This window comes from Rhineura floridana, chromosome 5 (genome assembly GCF_030035675.1).
Source record: "Rhineura floridana isolate rRhiFlo1 chromosome 5, rRhiFlo1.hap2, whole genome shotgun sequence".
NCBI classification, from domain to species: domain Eukaryota; kingdom Metazoa; phylum Chordata; class Lepidosauria; order Squamata; family Rhineuridae; genus Rhineura; species Rhineura floridana.
In genome coordinates, this window is record NC_084484.1 from 102,754,727 (window position 1) to 102,774,446 (window position 19,720).

The following is a 19,720-nucleotide window of genomic DNA, read 5'->3' on the forward strand; positions in this document are numbered from 1 at the left end:
AATAGAAGATGCTTCTGGTTTAGCCAGTAGTGGTTGGTGGCGCAGCACAAGCGGGGCTGTGTTTTTGATCTGACTTCCCAACTCCACACATTGCTGACAGTTACTGGGAGGGGGAGGACAAGGCTATGGGGAGTTCTATGTGGTGCAGGTGCAGCAACTGAGCTGATCCAATGCTCCTGCCACTGCACTCCCACTGAAATCCCTGCTGCATTGCCCCTCTCTCTCTCTTGGTAAGCGGTTGTGACACAGAATGTTGGAAAGTCAAGTCAGCAACGCAGCCTCACCTTGCTGGCTGTTGCTAGGTTTAGCCCTTTCAGAAGTGCAAAAAATGTCTGAAAAGGGAAGCGGCTTTTTTAAAAAAGTTGACACTAGTCATCTAAGAAAAAAATAACTGAATATGTTGCAGTTCTATGTGCAAATGCTATGCACACTCCAATGCAAATTTCCTCCTCCATTTGTTTGCTTTAACCAGTTTGGTGCAACATCTACACCAAATTTAACCAAGGCCTGAAGAAAGTTCTGATGAATTAGTATGACTAACTTCAGGGCAGTAATGTTAAGCTAGTATTAAAGCCAACAAGGGAAGGGAGGAGACTATTCACATGGGGCTGGGGTGTACAGGTAACCACTCCCAGTCTTAAAATCATGATCAAAAGAAGAGGAATATCACATCTGCTCTGGGCTTTAGTGATGTTCTCATATATTTTCATAAAGCCATAATTAGTCCTTGAGTTCAGCCTTAACATCTTTGACTACAAAGTCAGAATCATTTTGTATTTGTTTCGAACAGTTCACTCAAAACTGTTCAGAATCAATTATCTAATAAAGGCATTTTCCTTAAATGCTTTCTGAATACATTTTTCATTTGCATAAACATGCTACAAATACTTTGAAAAATCACCCATCAGCAGTATGTCTTCAAATAAGATTGTGCATTCAAGTAGATAAACACTTCAGCCAACTCATTTGTCATTTGGATTTCTTAGCTGAATTTGTAGGGAGGGTGTACAGAGAAATCAACCAATCATGATTTTAAAAATGCTGTTCACAAATTAGCTGAACCAAATTGAACCCAGTTTTAATCTTATTTGCATGAATGGGATTATACCGACAAAGTATTCTACTCCAGACTCTACAAATAATTACTCACCCGTTTGCCTGGGGTAAGTGAAATTTGTCTGCAGACAACTGTTGCAGCCTTGTGTTGGAAGAACACTTCCTTTTCCCTCCCTGGAAGGGAGTAAAGAAATGGCCAAGTATGAGTCCTATTTACAATAGGGAAAGCAGAGCATGGGGCTGTCCCTCAGAAAGGGGGGGAAATAGTCCTATATTCCACCTTCTCAACAGAGCTCTGTTTAAAATAGGGTTCTCCCCCCAGATCTATTTTTGTGGTCTGCTGATCTGAAGGCTGTAGTAGGCTGGCTGGATTTGTGTTGAACATTAAGTTGGCTCATACTAAATAAATAAATCTGAATGTGCAATGAGAGGGCTTTTTTTAGTTTGGAAAACCTAATGGTAAAATTGAGAGGAGCATATCCTTGTCTTCATAATCTTTCATTGGTGTTCTTTGGTAACAGTAATACTTCTGACAAGAGCTATGTTTAAAGTCCTTGGTGTGATGTGCAGTTTTAAATGTCCCTCTTTGTTGTATTTGGCACAGATCGCAAAGTGGTACTATAAGAACAAACTGCTTGGACTGTCTGGATAGAACAAATAGTGTACAGGCTTTCATTGGCTTAGAGGTAGGAATATAAAGGTATTGCCCTTGGTGTATTTTAGAAGTATTTTAGATGTTGATGTTTGAAATGTTGAATGATATATGAAATATTAAAACATCTTATGAGAGGATAAATTGATTCATCATCAATGATGACCTACCAGAGTGTACAAAACTGTATATACCCCTTTCTTTTGAGGAAATTTCCCTCAGCATTTCATACCAACTTTCCTAGTTTTTTGCTGTTGTGAAATCATGACAGAAAGCTCATGTGTTGTTGTTTTTCTTGTAGGTTCAGGCTTCCTTTTTCAGTGATATGATATAAAACTTGGTAACTTATTGGGAAGAAAAGTATTTCTTGCAAAGTTCACATACTATTTGGTTACAGCAGATTTTCGGTTGCACAGGTGGATGGATGTCACTGGATATCGCTCAGAGTAGTTTAGAACTCCACCTGTATAATGCTTTTGTAAATTACTTCAATCTGGGTAGCAAATTAATATTGTTTTAACTGTCAGATGTCAAAGAAATGCCTAGTTTCCAAATGTATCCCACTTGGCTGAACCAGAGAACATAACTATATATCCTGTAGCCTAATTCTGTCCATAGCTAAAACTATTGCAACAAAAGCCCTTGCTTCATAAACCATCATTTTCACCCTTTATCTATAGATCTTTGCAAACAGTAGGGACATGAGGTTGTTTCCATGAATATTAAGTTTCCTCTTCCTCCTCGCCTTTTGAAACAGATTATTGTGCAGTTCTTCATATGGGATTTCTCCCTAGTATAAGCACACCAACTCAATGCCTAAGAGCAGCCAGTAGGGAGGAGTGATGCTTCTTATCTGGCTTCTGGTTCTGGTGTTACTGCTGCTTACTAGGAGGGGAAGGATGAGGTGACGGGGAGGTTGGGGCTGTCCTGGCACACAGATGGGAGTGCCAAATTGGCTCTGCCCTCTCACCGCCTCACTCTCTCCACCCCCCCAGTAAGTGGGACGCCATGTGCACAGCACCACCCTGCCCCAAGAATCACGCCTACTATACCTACTAAAGTATGGGGATGGTGCTGGCAGCAGCATAGTGTTTAGCACATAATGTTAAGGTCTGCTACTTTTCAGCAGTGGATGATAGCAGTGGATTTTCTCCAGGTAGCATGCCATCATGTGGGTTATAGCGCCATCTAGCATCCAAAGGCAAGAATGCACAGGATTCAAGACCTGGGCTGTTCCTTCCGGCTCCACTCCAGTTCATTCTTGCCTTCGTCCGAGAAGGTTCTTACTGTCGTGTAGTGAGTTGTTTGTGTGTGGGGAATAGGTGGTGTGTGGAGTGTGAGGGTGTTTGGCACTGCCGGGCAGTTTGCTTGCATTCTGGGTCTTAGCCCTGACTCGCAGCTATTTTTCACCTTCCCTCCTTTTTACTTGTTCCCTCTTTGGCAGGGCTTGTGCCTGTAGCCTGTCAGAACCCAGGTTAGAGGGTGAGAGATTCCCACCTTTGCAGGACCTGTAGCTGAGACCTGCGGACCCCCCCCCCCCGGAGAGCTGGCTGCCTTCCTGGCTGACAGAGCCAGCAGTTTACAGGGTGGGAGATTTCTACCTTCACGAGGCTTGCAACTGTGGCCCGCAGATCCCCCCTCCTTGGAGAGCTGGCAGATTTCCTGGCTGTCAGAGCCGGCTGTTACCTTGTGGGGCTTACAGCTGCGGCCCCATGGGAACCTTAATTTGCCCCCTTCTCTGGAGGTAGCTCTCTGGAGCTCGCTTTTGCAGCTCTGGTAGACCGCTGCAGTGGCTGTTGGCACATCCAATTGATTGCGGGGGGTGGAGGTGCTTCCTTCTTGGAGCTCACAGTGGTGGAGGATCCTGGCAGTTGACATTTCCCACCCTTTTCTCTAGCACCTGCCATTTTGTTAGCTTCTTGTCTACCACAGTCATTCGTGCCTGCCATTTTGTTTTCTAATTTTCCTGCCTTTTTTCATGAAAGGTTTTTATGGGATTTTGGCTGATTCTAATTAATCCCTGTTAGTGTTAGTGCACTCTCTCCCTGAAAGGGCATATAAGGGCTTACATAATTCTATTGATTTATATATATGCATATATTTTTTTTTAAAATATTAAAATTAAAAATTATCATTATTTCTATATACAGTGGGGCTGTATTGCACCTCCAGTGTGTGAGTTTGAGCCCTTACTTTACTGTATTCCTCCACAAGGTCTACGTGTGAGCATACGTGTCAAGTGCCAATTCACTGCACCCTTTCACGGTGTGCTTGTGCCCAATTGTCAAGTCACTGTGTGTATCTAAGTCTCTATTCAATTGTCAGTCACCACACTCCTCTAGTGTGTATTTGTGTCTGTCTCTATTCACTGCACCCCTCTACTGTGTGCGTGTGTCTGAGTGTCAAGTCACTGCACCCCTCTACCGTGTGTGTGTGTCTGAGTTTCAAGTTATGGCACCCTCCTGCTGTGAGTGTCTAAGTGTCTAAGCACTTTAATCACTGCACCCCTCTTCCAGTGCGTGTGTTGGACTCTCGGTACCACACCCATTTACTGTGGGCATGCATATCATGGCAGATGAGATGGCAGCTGTAGATGCTTCTGATGCAGAGTGGATTGCCATATCCGCCACAACATCTCAAAAGAGGCAGCCTAAGATATCAAAGCGCAAGCCTTCCAAGCAACATTGTAAAGTGGTTGCCAAATCTCAGTACTCTTCTACTCAGCTTGCAACCAGATGGGCATGGTATGTGTCCTTTCCAAGCACACTAGAGCCACCGTGGTGTCGGAGGAGGCAACTGTTACAGGTCAAGAAAGATTGACAGCCCTCTTTCACTCTTCAGCTGTATCATCCGACAAGGAGTTTGATGGATTCCCAGTTCAGCCTTCCACTGTCCACCAGCCTCCTCCACCTTCTACTATTTCTGAGGCTAGAGCTCAGTCACCTGGTCAGGCAGCTGCCACATCAGTACCGCAGCACGCTCAATCAGGGACTATGGAGCCACCCTTCCTACTGACCATTCAAGTGCCTTTGCTGGGGCTGAAGTTAACTCCTGAATTGTTAATCAGTTGAAAGATGCATTGCCGCAAGTTCAACCACTGCTGCAACCGCAGGGCGAAGGCACAGGTTTGTGAGTCCCCTAGCGTACGCAACTTCACGCCAGCTCCTCAGCTCTTCATGGCCATTCAGATGAGGGTCGAGACGTGTTGCCCAATCCCTTTGATGTGGCCAGAGGCAGAGCTATGGGTGATGTGACAGATCTAATGGACCCTTCAGACCTAATGGACCCCTCTATTCCACCAGATGCTGAAGGAGATGACTGGAGTGGAGAATCAGAGGCAGAGGAGACTACTTCTCATCGTCTCTTCGACTCAGCCGACTTCTTACCTTTGTTTTACATGACACTGGAAACCTTGGGTCTCCAATCTGATCCATTGGAACCTATGCCCCCTCCTGTTAAGGGCACCAAGGTTCTGAGAAGTCCTAGGTCCACAATACACTGTCTTCCTGTTCTGGATCCTCTTGATAATCTGGCAAAGGAGAAATGGGCTTGGCCTCGGCACACCAGAAGGGTCCCAGCCCTGGCTAATAAAAACTATTCCTTGGCCTCTGACTTTATGAATCGCTTAAAGATTCTGGCAGTGGATGAGCCAATTTTAGGCTTGGTGAAGGAAGAAGACTCCTAGTTTAAGGACTCATCCAAATGGAAAATAGATTTTGCCCTTCGTAAGAACCATGACGCAATGGCCTATTCTATCAGGGCTCCTTGCGCAGCATCTATATTCACTAGAGCGTCCATGATGTGGTTGGATGACCTCCTGGATGACCCCAATCCAGATCCTGCCAAGATCAAAAGGGCTCTTGTGAAGCTGCACAAGTCAGTGGCTTTTGTGGCTGATGCCACTCTGGATGTGACACAATTTGCAGCTCATGTTATGTCAGCAGGTGTGGTAGCACGGAGAGCTCTTTTGCTCCGTCATTGGGATACTGATACTACGGCCCAAGCCAGTCTCTTGATGGCACCTTATATGGGCACTATTGTATTTGGAGAAGAGGCTCTCAAATCCATCTTTGTGGATCCTAAGGACAAGCGGAAGCTGGTCTTAGCCACAACTAGAAAAGAGGACCAGAGATCATTTAGAAGGTTCGCCCCATACCACTCCTTTCAGCCATTTCGAGGAACGCAAACTGGGGGAAAGGGCTGTGACTTTTGAAATCCCAAAGGTTCTTGGCCCAAGCAGTGATTCCACAGCTGCAGTCAATATCAGGGCAGGTATGGCCCCTCTTCCTCCTCTATGGGAGGCCATCATTACTGACACCATCCCTGTTGGAGGCAGATTACTTCCTTTTGCAGAACTTTGGCAACACATGACAGTGGATTCCTGCGTAAGAGATCTCATTTTTTATGTCTACAAAATAAGTGTTTTGGATGACCCTACCAAACAGATTTTTATCCTACCCCTCCTGGTTCTCTCTCTGGGGAAACGGTTAGTGATGGGAGAAGCCATACAGCACCTTCAGGACTTAGTGGCAATAGAGCCAGTGTCACTGAACAAATGCCGTGTAGGGGTCTACTCCATTCTGTTTGCAGTCCCCAAGAAAGAGATTTCATGGAGAGCTGTTCTAGACCTCAAGTTTCTGAACAGGTTTGTGAGATATTGTTGCTTCAAGATGGAGTCCCTAGCCTCAATCATAGAGGCAGTACAGGAAGGGGACTTCTTGGCGTCCATCGACTTGAAGGAGGTGTATCTTCATGTTCCAATCTGTCCTGCCCACAGATGATTCCTGAGGTTTGTGTTTGGCCACCATCACTTCCAATATCGGGCCCTCCCATTTGGCATCTCATCGACTCCAAGAATGTTCACAAAGGTGATGGTCACACTGGTTGCCCACCTCCATCTCCAGGGTGTCCACATTTATCTGTATATGGACAACCTATTCATCCAGGCAGAATCCAGGGAGCAGGCTTTACTTCACTTTTGTCATATTCTCGTGGCCCTGAGGACTACAGGTTCCTAGTCAATCTTGAGAAGAGCCATCTATCTCCTACTCAAAGCCTCCAGCACCTGGGAGCCATTCTGGACACAGCTTAAGCCATGGTCTTTCTATGGTCAGATAAAATCTCAGCGATCAAGGGCATGGCGCAGCTCCTGATGCGCCATTCATTGGCAGATGTAATGTTACTGGCAAAGGTCCTGGGCATGCTTGTATCAACTATTCATAATTGTCCCATGGGCTAGCTCCAATGGGCCTTATTGCTTTTTCAGTCAGACATTGCTAATTCCACACATCGAGAGATTCATCTGTCCCTAACCCTGCAGTCTTCCTTCCGGTGCTGGTCTTTAACTCAGAATCTTCAACAAGGGGCTCCATTCCAAGAGTCGGACAGGACTGTTCTTGCAACAGATGCCAGTCTGATTGGCTGGGGGGGTCCACTGCATATCCTGCTTCACGCAAGGCACCTAGTCCATGTCAGAGAGGCATCACAGCATAAACTGGCTGGAGCTCTGGGCAAACCATCTCGCCCTCCGTTACTTTCAGACAATGTTTCATTTTACTCATGTCCAGATCCGTATGGACAACACACGAGTGAAATCTCACTTGAACTGGCATGGGGGCTCCAGATCTTGAATTCTCCAGGCAGAGACCACTGTGGTACTCAATTGGGCTGAGAAACACCTGCTGTTCCTGAGAGCGGAGCATCTCAGCGGGGTTCTGAATGTCTCTGTGGACTGGCTAAGCAGATAGCAAGTGATTCCAGGGGAGTGGAAGTTACATCTGGCAGTGTTCCGTCATCTCCAGCAAAGCTTTTGCACTTTGACTGTGGATCTGTTTGCCTCGAGTAGCAGCTCTCAGGTTCCCCGATTCTTCTCAAGATATCTAGAGACAAAGGCTGAGTCTATAGATGCTGTTCAGACTCTTTGGCCTGACGGCTTCCTACATGCATTTCCACCTGTACCCCTGCTAGGCAGAACACTGAGGAAACTTGGGTGTGAGTGGGCACAATTAGTTCTACTAGCCCTGTACTGACCTTGCTGCCTGTGGTTCTCAGATCGCCTCACCTCGTCAGTAGCAGATCCTTGGAGGTTACTAGTAAGGCCATATCTTCTCTCACAGGGACTGATCTGGCATCCGGATCCCGACTGGCTGAGTCTCACAACTTGGCATTTGAGCTGACACAGTTGATCTGCACCAGCCTGTAGGAGGTTATTGACACCATTCTGGCCTCAAGATGGCCGTCAACTTATTGAATTTCCCAGAGTACGTGGTCAGCATTTTCTACCTGGTGTGTCTCCCAGGGTCTACAACCTTCTAAGGCCACGGTCCAACAGGTCTTAAAGTTCCTTCACAAGGGTTTGAAGATGGGACTGAAGCATAATACTGTGCGGTGCCAAGCTTCTGCTGTATCTTCTATCTTGGCTGCCACTTCACCAAGTATCCCTGTAGGTTCTCATCCTCTGATTAAACATTTTTTTGAAGGGAGCCGTGGTGCTCACTCCAATAGTGTGTCATTATTTTCCATCATGAAGTTAACAGAAGGTGCTTCAAACACTGCAGCACCCTCCATTCGAGCCCCTCAGGACTGTGTCCTTGTAGATGCTTTCCTTTAAAGTCCATTTTCTAGTTGCTGTCACTTTGGCTAGATAGGTCTCAGAGTTGGGAGCTCTGTCATCGGCTCATCATCTCTGCACCTTTCATAAGGACTCAGTAGTCTTACGTCTGGATCCATCTTTCTGACCCAAAGTAAGTTCTATGTTTCCCTGATGGAGGCTGCCTGGGTGTACTACACTGTATTTTTTCTTATCATTTTTATAAGTTTATAATGTATGAATGAGTCAAGACCTTTTTGTATGTGTTCTGGATGTGCTGCTCCTTTGTTTCGGCAGTTGCCCTTTTCTTTGCCAGTCCACCTGTGCTGTGTATGACTGCTGGTCAGATGTCTCACTTTGGCCTTGTCACGAATGAACTGGAGTGGAGCCAGAAGGAAGAACCCCGGTCTTGACTCCTATGCATTCTTTCCTTCAGATGCTAGATGGTGCTATAACTCACGTGATGTTATGATACCTGGGAAAACCACCTTTCAGGTGAGACCAACAGTCTGTTCTGAACAGTGGACAGATACATGCTTTACTCAAAAGCTATGTAAAGGTTGATAGGGCTAGACTTTAATTTTCCATTAATTTATTCTCTGTTCCCCATCCATGTGGATACTTTGTAGTGTTGTTCTCATTGTTATCCTAGAGTGTCCACTACTTACTTTATGCATACTCAGTTCCCTATTCTAAACTTTGTCTCATTTAGTCATGACTATGTTGCTTTACAAATTTTATTTAGGTTCCTGAGCTAGCTATTGGATGACTGTCGTTGTTTTTGCTGCTGTTATTTAAGACTGTTATTTAAGGTTTCAGATTATTGTGACCAAGTGAATTCCTCTGCTGATAACAGAATTCAACAAGGGCTAATTGCTGCAGTATGGCCTAGCGGTTATGCCATAAACATCAATGTGTCTTCCTACTGTCCCTCTACCTCTGGCTCATTTTGGACAATTCTTGAAACCATAGTTAAAAAGATCAGAAATAAACCATACACTCATACATTGGCCCCTTCTTGTATGCAGCTTATTTAATCTGCTCTGCAGTTTTGTGATAATTATAGTTTGCTGTAATGTCTGAATGGGCAATTCCTAGCTGGCATTTGATCTCAAAACCAGAATTGGAAACTCATGTTGAACCATGGCTTCTGATTCTGGTTTGGAGGGCAAATAGTAAACTTGATCTGCTGATTTACATTGTAACGGAAACCTATGATTTGTGGTAATCTGGAAATTGAAAGTGAAACTGCATGCAAAAGGAGAGAGGGAGCCTACATCTCATTTCCCATCCTCCAGGCCAAGGTTTGGAGAGTTGTTTGAACGGTGTTGATATTTTAGATAGAGGTTGCTGTTGTGCCCTCACCCCCCACCACACTGTTTGTAGTAGATGGGGACATGTTTTATTTATCCAACACACTCTTATAGCAATGCTGTTCCTAGGGGCTCTGCTATATTCCCTCAGCCCTCACTACAGTAGGGCCCCACTCATACGGCAAGTTAGGTTCCAGACCCCTGCCGAAAAGCGGATCAGCTGTAGTGCGGGGATCTGGAACCTAACCTGATGATCGCACCAAAGGAGAAGATCAGATCTTCCCCTCCTCGGGCACAATCAGCTCGAGCGGGAGTCTGATCGCGCCAGAAGAGGAGAAGATCAGCTGTAGCACGCTACTGCTGATCTTCTCCTCCTCCGACACGATCAGCTGGAGTGCAGAAGTCTGACTGCCCCCGAGGAGAAGATCAGCTGTAGCACACTACAGCTGATCTTCCCCTCCTCCGGCACGATCAGGTCAAGAGCAGGAGTCTGATCGTGCCAGAAGAGGAGAAGATCAGCTGATCACCCCACTGGTGCCGTATTAGCAGAATGCTGAAAAGCGGGGCGCTGAAAAGCGGGGCCCTACTGTATAAACAACCAGGTTTACAGGCAGGTTTACAGGCAAGCCACACACACGCACACACACGCGCACACACACGCGCACACACACGCGCACACACACGCGCACACACACGCGCACACACACGCGCACACACACGCGCACACACGCGCACGCATCTTTGTGCCTTTTTAAAAGATCATACCTATGAGCTGCTCTCTTAACTTGTTACTGTTTCTCTAAGGTAAGCTCTGCTGCTGCCATTGATACTGTTTCAAAATCTTTGTCTTTATGTTCAGCCAATACTTATGCCATTTTTGATAGCTGACTAAGAACTAGGCATGTTTGAAAACTAAACAGACTATTGAACAGAAAAACAAAATAAACAAGAGTACTTTAACTCAGTTCTTAAGCATGTGGTTACAGTTAGTTGATCTTTAGTTCAAATGTAATACACTTAATAAATCATTTAATTATGATTCCCATAACCTATTCCAATGGCCCAAGATAAACTACTCAAGTCCTATCTCTAAAGCAAGCCTTGTCTCATAAATCTTGCCCTGCCTACCTGCAAACGTTTCCCTGTCTCACTCACAAACTTTGCCCTGTCTCTATCCACTCACAACTGTCAAGGCTTCAAAATATAAACATTCAACTCTCAGACACTCAGCCAACTCAGTAGGTGGATGTTAAAGAATCCTCTCTCTTCACCAAAGTCAAATGTGAAAGTTTTGCAAAGAGGCTTAGGCATGTCTCCTTCTGTACAGGAACCAAAGACTAGGCACTCATTAAGAATTCACTGTATGGTTACCTTACAGTACAATGGTACACATGTCTGCTTAGAAGTAAAAGTCTTTAATGGGCTTACTCCCAAGTAAGGGTATATGATGGCAGCCTAGCCTTTGGTTTGTGGTTGGCATTGGGGGAAACAGAGTTCTTGTGACTTTTAACAGGTCTGTGGCAGACAGAAATTCAACAAGTTAAGCTTTTCTCTTGTGGAAATGCAATAGAGAAAAGCTTCACTATGACTGTGCTCTCTCTTAATTCTCCTTGTGCAACATGACTTCCCTTTCCTCTCCTTTCCCCATGTACCCCCAAAATATGCTTCAGAGGGTCCCCCAACCATCTGGAACAGATTTTGAGAGTGTATGAAGGACTGCCGTGGAGACAAGAGGAGAGGGAAGTACGTTGTGAAAGTGGAACAGCAGCATTGGATACAGGCCTTACTACTTCCATATGTTGTTTTGTAACATACTTTGTTCACTGATGACATTCTGTAAATTTAAAATGCTTCTTAACCAGATGGAATGGGAAGCCAAACCAAACAATGTTAGTTTGCTAAGATTGCCCAAAAGCTTTCATAAATAAAATATTTTCATACTGTTTTGTATTTAAATCTACTTTTGCCTTGCATACTTTTGCAGATGCTGACAAAACAATTGGAAGTATTAGGTTTAGCGGAAAAACCTCAGTTGGTTACTCGATTCCAGGAAGTTTTTCGGTCCATGTGGTCTGTTAATGGTGACTCAGTCAGTAAAATATATGCTGGAACTGGAGCTCTTGAAGGAAAAGCAAAGGTAAGTAATGGTTTTAGAAGCTTGAGTATTGTAATTGTAAAGGGCTAAATTGTGTTCCTGCTCACAACTGTTGTTTTTCAATCTCTTAAGTGCCTGGGTATGGAATTTCCATTATTTGACTGTTATCTAGTGAGGGGTAAGTTGTGCTCTATCTTTACCCACTGGTCTTGGATTAGCATGTATCAGTTTAAAACTTCTCTCACTCCTTTCCCAGCAGTGCTTTATTTAACTTTACCAATTTATCCAAAATTCATATAAAATGTCTGAGGGAAAAAAAAGTTCCCTCCTAGGTAAGATATAAGCTATTACCTTGCAACCCATTGTAATTTATTAGTCATTAGAGTTATTTCATTCAAGTCAAATGCCAAAAATCCTTCTGCTGATGTAGTAAGCAGAAGCGATGCTGATACAGGCAGCAGTAAGTGGTAGTCACAAATAGTCAGACAAGTTGCGAGTTCCATACAAGTTCTCTTTATTTCGGTAGCATGTATATGTTATGTCTGACAACATAATTTAATGTAGTATTTTTAGCTGAAGCTTTCTGTATATTTTGCTTGTGGCCTTGAAGAACTGTACCTTTGCAGGGCACAGGTGTTAAATTAAAAGAAATAGCAGATATTGAAGTATTTTCATTGCATGTTTTTATCTGACAGTACTTGGGGGAGGGCCTTCTCAAACCATGGGGTTGTATCCAACTAAATCTTTGTGCATATGAAATACCTTATGCAAGTGTAACAGAAGTTCTTCTTCCCTGTGTGCTCCCCCAGATCTGCTCTGATTTTTCCCCAACCATCCAGATCAAATTTTTTTTGGGAGGGATAGGAGAGAAACAGGAAGTTCTGTTGTACTTATGGAAGTTATTTGCACACAGTTATTTAGTTAGATACAAGCCATGCAATTTAATCTTAACTACAACTAACCTGAAATGTGTGCTCAACAGTGGTTATTTCAAATTTTCTCTAAGCTATTGTGTTACTGTTTAACATCTTAACTAACTTTTCTTTTGCTTTCCTCTTGGTTCATTTCAATTATTTACCTGATATGTAATTGGTGAGTGTAATTCTTGAATACTGTCAAATTTTATATATTCATAAGAGTTAAAATATTTATCCCCGCCCAACTTGTTGATGGTTCAAAATGCTAAAGACTTTATTTGAATGACTTGTTAGGATAGATTATTCTTTACTGAACCTAACAGCATCCTTTTATAGAGCCAATTGTTATGGTTCTTGCAGTTTTTCTTGTAAAGTTACTGCCTGTGATCCAAGGAGCTACTTCAGGCATGTTTAAGACCTTGACATGGCTAGTACAATATTTGACATTGAATATATCCTCATGCCATGTCACAAAGTGCTTCTGAAATTTTCTTTCTTTGTCAAAAGTACTTTGACATGGGGACTTGTTTGAGAAATCCAAGGCCAAAGCCCCTTGGTTACATACAACTATTGGTGTGGTTCTTGGATTCCAGCCATTGTCCCCATGAGCTGAAAGTCTTCAATTACAATGGCAGATGAACTAAAAAGGTACATTAGGCAAATTGCTCTTCGTTGACATTAGACCCATATCTATAATATGGGACCATTACTGGTCTACCTTACAATGTTACAAGAGCTACAGAGAATATAGATGAAAGCACTTTTAAGACCTTAGGAAGTATACTGTATAAATATTATTACTGGAACATATAGTAGATTTCTTCAACAGTAGTGTTCTATATTTTATCCTTGAACATTATAGTTATTTCAGTCTTAAACATTCAATTCTAGTTAAATGACCAGTATTTCGTATTTTAAAATTACATGTACGCCATGTCTTCCACTGTTTCTGGTCCTCAAGGTGGCTTACAAATCCCATTCTGGCAATATAAAAGGGACCCGTAAAAGTAAACCAACAACCTGTAATATACAAACCAGCAGAAAAATAGACAGCAGCTATAAGCAGATTTTCAAACATATAGGATAGTTAGCCTGACTTCTAAAACAACAATTGTATAGGTGGATATGCATGGGAAAGGTGCTCATATGGACAGAACTTAATACATGGGCTGATAATTCAGTCACTGAGGTTGCTGTTGAAAATATCTTTAAGAGTGGGTCTCAATATGTACAGATATAATATACATTTGACTTAATATACCTGTCATTTTAATGAAACTGATGCATGTCAGAACATCTAGTAGTTTTTTTCACTCATGTCAATAGGTGTTCCGCCATGAGGACTAGAAACTTTTTGAAACTGAGAGCTAGAATTTTGAAGGTTCTCATCATACTCTATAATCCAAACAAAATGTTGGATGAGGCTGCATGCTATCTGTGCTTGCTTGCAGATTTGAAACCATAGTTTCAATTTCTTCAGTTTGTATATTTTTAATGTGTGCATAATGGATGTGTACTAGTACATGCATATGTGTATAATACACATTTATAAATGTAGCTGTAAGCATAGCATATTGATCTATGTATAATATTTCCATACATATTAATGTGTCAACACAGCTTTGTATATTGCCAGTCAATACTCTGTTTTGGCTTTTAATAATCAGCTTATTACTTATTCCATATTTATAGAAGAAATGACTATTCCTTTAAAGACATTGCATTTAAAAGGATTGTGGATATTTTAAAGCATGAGCTTCTAAAGTATGTAATGTAATATATGCATATTTTGTGTGTGTTAAGTGCTTGTTCATTCCTCACTATTTTGGGTAAAGGCAAAGTATTGCATGACTACACTGTGTGATTTCTTGGCAAAATTCCTTTGGTTTATCTCTATTCTCATCCTATGAAAAAGTAAATAAAACGATGCCATAAACAGAAACTAATGAATTTAATACTCCACAAAAACTAGCTTGCTATAGTAGATAAAAACTTCAAAATTGTATGCAATTGCCAGTGTTCTGTAAGTAACTCAGTAAAATATTTGTGCGTATTCCTCCCTAACAGGCTGGAAAGCTGAAGGATGGTGCACGTTCTGTGACCAGAACAATTCAGAATAACTTTTTTGATAGCTCAAAGCAGGAAGCCATTGACGTTTTGTTGTTGGGAAATACCCTAAATAGTGATTTAGCAGACAAAGCACGAGCTCTCTTAACCACCGGCAGTTTACGTGGTATGTGTTTCTAGGTGCTTTATTTATATGTCAACAACTAGTACTAATAAAGCTGTAGTTGGATCCAAAGCTGCCCTTCCGCATGTGGAAAGTGTATTTCTTCTTCTGGAGAGATATTTTACAACTTATGCTAGAGCATTGTGCAAGAAAACTGAAACTAAAACTAAAGACTTTCTTCCCCTTTTCCAAGCTCTTGAAGAAGTATGAGAACTGCTTTTGAGCCTCCCTACTGCACAAATTCTTCTGCTAACAGTTATGATCCTTCATTAGCATCTATTTTCTTTCTACTTCTGGTTTTTGGATCCATCCTGATCCATCCTATGTAGTAAAACCTCAAAATGTTCATGTCATCTTAACAGCAATCTGCTTATAAATAGTGTGCTGTTTTTTAATAATAGTGTTGGATTACTACTTTTGAGGAATCTAGGAGAATAAAGGAATGAATATTTTCATAATGCATTGTAGAGGAAAATCGGATTTATCAGATACAGGCATTATTTGGATATATTAAATATCTTAAGAACTGAATCCATTTCTAGAAGATGAAATCCCATATGTTCTGTAAATTTAAGTGCATCTTAGCCTAGATTTGCAGGTAACAACCAAATGCATATATAAAAACAAATGCTTGTACCTTAAGCCTTCAGCATGTAGATAATCTTGTTCTGGGAGACTAAGTGATAATTGCAAAGCTCAGTTAACAATTTTAGAGCTCTTTCGGGGACATGTGGCATTACAAAGTCATTATGAAATAAGCAGTATTACATGGAATAATATGTAACAATCTACACTGAACAATTGCTTCATAGTTTCGAGATGTTTAAGAGTGAGAACTGTAATTTTGCAGCAAAGTGATTTAACTGTTAAAAGTTAAAACATAAAAAGTGTGCTTAAAGTGTCCTGGAAGCGTACACTGTAGCTTGGTAACATATAACTCTTCAACTAATTTCTTTTCTTTTCTCCTTTACTGCATCCGTAGTTTCAGAACAGGCATTGCAATCAGGTATAGTATAGTACCCATAACTATCAACATCTGGGATTAAATTTTATCATGTTAAATTTCTCTAAATTTTTCTCATCCTGAAATACATGCAGGAGAATCTGTTACGTACTCCTATCTGTTTGGTTGGCAGTGAGATGCACCACAAGCCACTTCAAATGAAAAGTGGCAGGCCAACTTCTTTATGTATTTACACACAGAGAGATTTGCTGGCAAGTCAGACCCCTCTCCTTTTCAAGCCATGAGGAGAAAAGAGAGAGGGAAGGAGATCCTCCTTCTTTTTCAAGGTGTCATTGTACTTGCTTTCTCCCTGTCATCTTCTTAGGAAGCTGCTTTTATACTCAGCTCAGTATTGTGTGAAACTGAGTGGCATTGGCTCTCTAGGTTTTTGGACAGGAGTCTTTCCCAGTCCTACATTCAGATGCTAGGGATTTAATGGGGGGAGGCTTTGTAAGTCAGGAGATAGCTTGGAAAGATTGGGTGCCAAGACACTGAGAAAAGCTTGCTTGCAAGCAGTGACAAATTTCGTACGTTTTGTGTCTGTTCTCTTCTAACACAGTCCCAAGGATTCTGGTGAAAGGGAATGGGAGGTGAGTGAAGGACACACTAGATGGTATCCCTTGATGACTGCATTCTGCCTGGTTGCCAGTTTCTACTTTTAGATGAAGAATTACTTGAATGCATAACAAACATGCCAATAATATATAGTCATACAGCATAGAAATCCTTTTTATTCCACATGTTTGAATGTGTACTTCATGTATCTCCCATAATTTTGTACAAAAGACTCATTGCCTATGTTTCAAATATATTAACAAATGTACATACATAATTTAGATCATTAATTTTGACTGCAGGATATGGACTTCTACAGAATTATGGTAGAGCTAGAAAATAAATGGTTTCTCCGATCAGATGGTGGATATATACCCTGTCCTGGACGGGGTTACACTCCCCCTAAAGGAACAGGTTCGTAGTCTGGGAGTCGTTTTAGACTCTTCCCTCTCACTTGAGGCTCATGTAGCCTCGGTGGCACGGAATGCGTTCTACCAACTTCGGTTTGTAGCCCAGCTACGTCCCTACCTGAGTAAGGAGGACCTTACATCAGTAGTACATGCTCTGGTAACCTTGCGTTTGGACTACTGCAATGCGCTTTACGTAGGGCTACCTTTGAAGACAGTTCAGAAGCTACAGCTAGTGCAAAATGCGGCAGCCAGACTGCTAACAAGAACTAAGTGGTCTGAGCATATAACACCTGTGCTGGCTCGCCTGCACTGGCTTCCAATATGCTTCCGGGCCAGATTCAAAGTGTTGGTGTTAACCTATAAAGCCTTATACGGCGCGGGACCACGATATCTGTCGGAACACCTCTGCCGATACGAACCGGTTCGTACACTATGGTCTACTACGAAGGCCCTCCTCCGGGTCCCGACGCATAGGGAGGCCCAGAGGGTGGTGACAAGATCTAGGGCCTTCTCAGTGGCGGCCCCCGAATTGTGGAACGGTCTCCCCAAGGAGGTACGCTTGGCGCCGACACTATCATCTTTTCGGCGCCAAGTTAAAACCTTTCTCTTCTCTGAGGCATTTTAATCTTAGTTAAATGTTTGTAACTTGGTTTTAGATTGTGTAGTTTTTATATGCTTGTTGTATCAGATTCTGTAATTTTATTGTATTTTATGTTAACCGCCCAGAGAGCTATTGCTAGTCAGGCGGTATATAAGTTTAAGAAATAAATAAAAAAATAAATAAAATAAAGAGGAGGGCAGAGATAGTGTGTGAAAACAGTTGAGCAGGAAAGACATGCAGAGTCCAGAAACCTTCCCTGTCAAGTTTCCCCTCTTTGTTTTTTCAATCTTCAACATATATCTCCTGCATACTTCTGGTCTTAAGATGTATAAAAATAGCTCCACAAAAACGTCTCATTAACTGGTAGTCATAAGGCAAACATTCAGAAATAAGGCCCATTGCAGTCAATGGGACTGCTTTTTCAATATTCACTGACAGGCAAAAAACCTTGCGGTTTAAGGACTTACCTATAGCCCACAGATATTTCTATCAAACTTTTAAAAGCAGGGAGATTGGGCAGTTATAATGAATGCACCAGGGGAGCAGGAGACCTGACCTCACTGAGATATTGGACTGCCCCACAAATTGGTCAAATTGCAAACACAATTTGGGTTGGTCTTTCACAGTCCAATCCACTTGCTGTGTAGCTTGGAAGAATTTGGTAACATGTGCCCCTGAGCATATGGTAAGTGGTGGCAACACCTGCCATCTCCAAAGATGGAGAATTATATTTTTGTATATTTGTGTTCTTCTTACTTTGCTTCTTTCCTGTGTTACTAATGTTTCTACGGAGAATCTAATCTAGAAAATTTTATTTCTCTCATTTTTCATCTTAGAAATCTGTGTCAAATTTATTTTTATTAATTTCAAAGCCTTTTTATTGGTCAATGTCATATGATGGTGAAGATAGCCTTTTGTGTTTCAAATTGGAGGTTATGTTCTATTTCGGGGGTATTAACAGTTGAATCTGAAACGGCAGTTTGATGTAAAATCAGACTGATTACAATATGTTGCTACTTCAGCAATGACTCTAGCTCAGTGATTCTCAAACGGTGTGCCACAAGAGGTGACTAGGTGTGCCGCTAATATTATGAAAGTATATTTTAAAAATGAGAAGAAACCCATTTGTATAGTTATTTTTATTCATAGTTTAAAATATATTAATATATTTTTAATTTTGTACACGAAGTGCGCCAGAAAATTTTTATATGTTTTACAGTGCGCCGCAAACCAAAAAGGTTTGAGAACCACTGCTCTAGCTGTTGGGAAAAAGAGGATGCATGCTTTCAGGGTGCTATGTTGAAACCACTTTATTTAAGGCAAGGTGGGCACGGTCAATTAAAAACATAGAGCACACCTAGCATTTTGCTAGAATATATTTCACCTCCCACTGTTTTATCTTGTGTAAATTAAGACACTCTTGATATCCACTGGAGACTATTCTGCAGAATAGTCAGTGCCATTATTCCACAATTACGTTTGGAGTTTTTTAGTGTAAATTTTGCAGAGTGTTGCTGTACTTCACATATTCACAGAAATAGAAACAAAAGAAAATGATTTCCTATAGGAAACTTCACTAAAATTGCAAAGTAAATCAGACATATTTAAAGTGACCATCTAAACTATATCAACTATCTTAATAATGTTGCTTCCTCCCTGCTAAAACAAGATCAGCACAGTACATGTCTTCTTTCTATTGGGCTGACTGCAGGTGTTGCCACCACACACCATATGCTCAGAGGCACGTTACCAAATTCTTCCAAGCTACACAGCAAGTGGATTGGACTGTGAAAGACCAACCCAAATTGTGTTTGCCTTTTGACAACTTTGTAGGGCAGTACAATATCTCAGAGAGGAGGTCAGGTCTCCTGCTCCCCTGGTGCATTCACTATAGCTGCCCAATTTCCCTGCTTTTTAAAGTTTGATAGAAATATCTGTGGGCTATAGGTACATTCTTAAACCGCAAGGGTTTTTGCCTATTAGTGAATTTCTCTGCTTTTTAATCTGGGAGGTAAGAAATGGGATCCTGTGCAAGTTTGCTGAGAATGGATTGATCATTTGCATGCTTATTGAGTTCAGTGGGATTAACTCCCCTGCAATCATGCTTAGGATAGGTGAAACTGTCCAGAGGGGATGGGGAGGGGGGAGGATGAGGAGGAAGGATAGGAAGGGCAGAGGGGAGGAGGGGGATGGGAGCAGGCAAGCGGGGGAGGGGGAGGGGAGGAGAAGGACAGGTTTGATGATTTGCATGCTTGTTGAGTTCAGTGGGATTTACTCCCATGCAATCATGCTTACGATA

At 42.1% G+C, this 19,720-nt stretch overlaps 1 protein-coding gene across 13 annotated transcripts in view; it reads left to right on the plus strand.

The window, feature by feature from the left end:
• Nucleotides 1-19,720, plus strand: part of SYNJ1 (synaptojanin 1) — a 113,508-nt gene that overhangs the window by 22,336 nt on the left and 71,452 nt on the right. For all 13 annotated transcript variants that reach the window (XM_061627798.1, XM_061627810.1, XM_061627797.1 and 10 more), the window contains 3 exons: nt 1,661-1,742; nt 11,595-11,747; nt 14,690-14,855. In XM_061627798.1, coding sequence (XP_061483782.1) covers nt 1,661-1,742; nt 11,595-11,747; nt 14,690-14,855 — 401 coding nt within the window. The remainder of the gene's footprint in view (nt 1-1,660; nt 1,743-11,594; nt 11,748-14,689; nt 14,856-19,720) is intronic.